The following is a 4,902-nucleotide window of genomic DNA, read 5'->3' on the forward strand; positions in this document are numbered from 1 at the left end:
TTAATGTGAATCTACACAATGTATGTTAATAAAATCCAAGTGCAGAAAAAGTTTGACATGAAAATATATCCCTAGCTACCACCAGAATGTCATGTATCTAAAATGAACTGCCAACTAATGAATGTAATAGGCAAAACATGTTGTAAAAGTAGGGGTGAATTTATCAGTCTAGAAAAAGGAACTGGGAACAAGGGTTCAGAATATTTATAGTATACTTTCTTTAATCCTACATTAATGGGAGTTATGGAAGCACTTGTTACTGATCTGTCTCTAGTGCTATACCCATCCTGTCAATACAACAGCCACTATTTGTGTTACTCTATACCCACCTTGTCGATGTTATAGCCACTGTTTGTTATTTGTGGCTATGGAGATTTTAAATTAATTCAAGTTAAAAAATTCAGTTCTGTAGACACACTAGCTATGTTTCAAGGACTTACAAGTCACATGTAGTTACTGCTCACAAAGATCTGGAAGAAGTTCATCATTACAGGGAGTTCTAGTGGGCAGTGTTCTTCTAAACAAAATTTACAGCATAGGTGGCACTTGAAAGAAATCCTCCTTAAATACACCTGGCTTATACCTTTGGTATCATTAACACAACCATCCTTCAATAGGAATTTGGAAACTTTGGGATGAATTACCTAGAAAATAGGTTAAGTTACAGTGCTAGCTTTTTGTCTGTGTCCTTATTTCTTATAGCTAAGAATGTCCCTTTTTTGCATTAATTATAAGATGATTTACATTCTAAATCGCTGGAGGTGTTTTACTTGAATCTAACTGGCCTAAAATATGGCAGGCGCCACGTGTACCAACATAAGCCTTAGCTGACATAGAAGGCACACAAAATTTTATAACTTGTAAAAAACTAAACCAGTTATTACCAAAAAGTGATGTTGATTAAACCAAATTTCCATGCCTTTCTTTAAAAATGCTTCTTTCTGTATTACCCCTAGAAAGTAAAAACAAGTCTAACCTCTGAAGGATTTACATGGCACATCTTTAAATTCCCAGAGGGCTGGGGATGTAGCTCAGCGGTACAAGCGCGTGCCTAGCAAGTGCAAGGTCCTGAGTTCGATTCCCAGTACAAAAAAAAATTCCCACAGAAACTCAGACCAAGACTTCAAATCTGAATTACAGAAGTTTCCAAACTGATTTCCTTGCTTTCTTCTATGAGTGAAAAACTCATGTTAAAAAGTCAGACCACAGCAGCCTATTTACCCCCTTTACAACCACAGTGAGGGCCTCTTCCAGCTTCTTCACTGTCACCAGATATGGCTTTTACCTCTGTCAGCATGATTTATTTCCCTTACCATCTCCATAAAACTTCCAAGGACTACTCTAAATGTGTATGGCAGATTGTGGACAAAATAATGTAGTACCCGATTATTCAGTTACACACTGCAAATGAAGATGTTCCTAGCATTCCTCTATTCACTTATGGCATATAAATGCTACAGTTCATGTTCTGGTGAAAGAAACTTTAGAGGTGAATTAGTGTTGTTCTAGTTCAGGTTTTCCTGGAGACTACATTAACATCATCTAGAACTTTTACTAGTACTACTGCTCTATAAACATTTGGGGCTATTATCCTTTCTATTTTTTATTTATTTATTTATTTGTCTTTCTGAGACAGGGTCTTGCTATGCAGTTCAAGTTGGCCTTGAGCTCTTTGTAGCCCAGGCTGGTCTCAAACTTGCAATGATCCTCCTGCCTCTGCCTCCCGAGTGCTGGGATTACAGGCGTGCGCCACCACACCCTGTCTTATTATCCTTTTTCATCACTGGTTTTACCATTAAATCAAGAACAACTGAAAAAATCAATCTGATTTGTTTTTAATTAAGTATCATAGTCACATACAAATTTGTGCTCATGTTGTACCTTCCCCACTTTTAATCCTTCTAATGAGCTAACAGGAAGCACCACTACCAATCACACATTCAACAGTAGTTTCAGTCTTGTGTTTTTAAATAGCTGTTTAAATACTATCCTGAATAATAACTCAGTCTGACCTAAAGTATTCAAAAGTAAAGTCTAACTTACTATTATATCATGCTTTTAAAAGGATCTGAACTTACAGATCAACTCTAAAATGTGAGAAATGTTAAATATTCTTTATTTGGTATTATACATACACCACAGTAAAATGCCTTTCTGTAAGTAAAAGGCAGCACTTTTTTAGATACAGGGAATTCTAATTAAATCGGTATAGTCACGACCAAAAATATAGACGTTGCTTTCTTGTCTTCAACCACTCCCTTTAACAGGCACATAAACACAAACTCAAACAGGGGAGTCTTGCTTGGTTTTGAGACAATGAGGAATTTCTCCATATTTAAGCATATTCACAGAACCAGTTATATAAATCTAAATATAAAACCAACCTTCAGTAAGTTTTGAGATGACATTCTCAATCTTTGTGAAAAGTCGAACATTACTAATCAAGTCCAACAATATATTTGGAATGGGAAAACAGTGATAGTATTTACTCAACTGAAATTACTATCAAAATTTGGGGAAAAAAAGATATCCATTGAACTACAAGCCAATTTTACTTAAATCAAGACTGTCCAACAAAAATATTCTGTCAGGCCACTCATGATCTGAATTCTGGTGTATGAGATCTATTAAGTTATGGTACACATAAAAAAGCATGAGACGTTTCTGTTCTGTAATAAATAAGGCAGTGACTATTACTCATTAGTAGCCTTTTTGAGGTAAGCAATTAAGTCTGCCCTCTCTCCCTTCTTCTTGATGCCAGCGAAGATCATTTTTGTTCCAGGGATGTACTTCTTGGGATTCTCCAAATACTCCATCAGTGTATCTTCTCCCCAAGTGATACCTAAACAAAAAAGAATGTACTGGTTGAGTATTTTAGCAGAGTGTGGTGGCATACGCCTGTAATCCCAGCACTCAGGAGGCTGAGGCAGGAGGATCATTGTGAGTTTGAAACCAGCTTGGGCTACAAAGTGAGCTCAAGGCCAGCCTGAACTGCAGAGCAAGACCCTGTCTCAAAAAGACAAAAAAAAAAAAAAGTATTTCACACTCCTGTTAGAAGTCTGTCATAGGTTACACTCATGCAATGTCTGCTATGTTATTTAACGGTCCTCTTACCTTTGTTCTTGTTGGCATCCGTGTAAGAGAATCCAGCAGCCTGACCTGTCTTCCGCCCAAAGAGACCGTGGAGATTTGGCCCGGTCTTGTGCTTGCCTCCCTTCTCAACAGTGTGGCACTGGGCACACTTCTGTACAAAAATCTTTTTGCCTTTCTCAACATCACCCATTTTTAAACCTAAAAACGAAAGACCGAACAGTAACTTTTTTTCTCAAGTGACAAATACAGTCGAAACCAAAGATCACTCCCATCACTTAACCACTTATCTTGGACTTTAAGTACCAGGGCGAATGAATCTGGTTTTGCTTAAAAGACTCAAAACACTGTTCAATATCAAAAGTATTACTCAGCCGGGCGTGGTGGTGCATGCCTCTAATCCCAGCACTTGGGAGGCTGAGGCAGGAGGATCATCGGAAGTACGAAACCAGCCTGAGCTACAGAGTGAGCTCAAGGGCAGTCTGAACCGCATAACAAGACCCTGCTTCAAAAAGACAAAAAACAAAACAAAAACTGCTTAGGAGAAGCTCCCTTAAACGATATCTGTGTACGTGGCAGAAGGTTAAAAGCCTAAGTACACTAAATGGAAATCCAGCTCAAACCTCAGTTTCAAACGATGAGGTCAAGGTCAAAAAGAGCAACAAACATAAAACTGAACTGCAATTACATTAAACCAAAACCACGAGGATTCCAACCATTAAGATGCCCTAATTACTTAATTGTGCTGCAATTTGAAGCTACGTCTGAGAAGACAAAACATCTTTTTCTAAAAGGTCTCAGTTCTCTCGGTGTGCTTGGATCAGAAGTGCAGCTTAAGTCACACAGTAGCCCGCTATGCCATCACTGAGGTGGGGCTGGGACCGGGTTTTCCCACTCTGCACCTCTGTGATCCAGAAGGACCACGAGGTCACCCATCCAGGTCGGTTTCAAGGAGACTAAGGCACCCCACGCTTCCGGGATGCTTGAGCGGTTCACAAGAGAAAAGACAGGGAATAAAAAATGAGCCCTTAGCCGGGCGTGGTAGCGCACGCCAGTAATCCCAACACTCGGGAGGCTGAGGCAGGAGGATCGTTGCGAGTTCGAAGCCAGCCTGGGCTACAAAGTGAGCTCGAGGCCAGCCTGAACTGCATAGCGAGACCCTGTCTCAAAAAGACCAAAAACAAACAAACAAAAAGAAGCCTTATTAGAGAAGCTTTTGCTCTCGGAAGGAGGCGGTAAACCGCCTCAGCACGGACAGACGCCGCGCCTCAGCGACCAAGCCGCCCACAGCCCTTGCCGGGTCCACACCTTTGTCTAGTTGGGGCTCGGCTCCGCCTGAAGTCCTAACCCACCAGGTTCTAGCGGCCGGTAACCGGCCTCCGCTTCCAGCCCCACCCGCCCGGCAAGTTCCACTCGAACACCGTGGGCGCGGGCCTCGCACCGCTCGCACGCCCCCACACAGGGCTCGTCTCCCACGGCTCGGCCTCCCACCTGCTGTAGCTTCCGCGCCGGGCGGTCACCGCTCCGTCCTCGTTACCGCAACGAAGACTCCAATTCCGAAGCCAGACGTCCGGCCCTCTAGCCCAAGGACACGCTGCTCCGCGGCTAAGTACCGGTGTCGGTGCAACCACACTCGCTCTGCCCTCCCGTGGCCCGACTTGCGGCCCAGCCAGCTGCTACGTGATGACGTTACCGCGCTTCATTGGCTCGGGCATCCAGGTCCCGCGCCAGAGAGCTGCGCGCGCATGCTAACTAGCACAGTAGGCTGTACCTCTGTGGTGCCCTTTCTCTCAACGCCTCTCTTGCCCGGCC

The 4,902-nt window shown here is 42.7% G+C and overlaps 1 protein-coding gene across 2 annotated transcripts; it reads right to left on the reverse strand.

Annotated features, from left to right (window-relative positions):
- Nucleotides 1-1,819: 1,819 nt before the first annotated feature.
- LOC102023786 (cytochrome c, somatic) lies at nt 1,820-4,670 on the reverse strand. Of its 2 annotated transcripts, none has more exons than XM_005377428.2 (3): nt 4,582-4,670; nt 3,115-3,291; nt 1,820-2,842 (listed from the first exon to the last, which is right to left on the reverse strand). In XM_005377428.2, the coding sequence occupies exons 2-3, from the start codon at nt 3,281-3,283 to the stop codon at nt 2,694-2,696; spliced, it is 318 nt and encodes a 105-aa protein (XP_005377485.1). In that variant the 5' UTR covers nt 3,284-3,291; nt 4,582-4,670; the 3' UTR covers nt 1,820-2,693. The 2 variants fall into 2 exon arrangements, with proteins under 2 accessions (XP_005377485.1, XP_005377486.1); XM_005377429.2 differs by lacking the exon at nt 4,582-4,670 and adding an exon at nt 4,399-4,477.
- Nucleotides 4,671-4,902: the final 232 nt, after the last annotated feature.

The sequence above is a fragment of the Chinchilla lanigera genome, unplaced genomic scaffold, assembly GCF_000276665.1.
Source record: "Chinchilla lanigera isolate Chin_1 unplaced genomic scaffold, ChiLan1.0 scaffold00009, whole genome shotgun sequence".
Taxonomy (NCBI): domain Eukaryota; kingdom Metazoa; phylum Chordata; class Mammalia; order Rodentia; family Chinchillidae; genus Chinchilla; species Chinchilla lanigera.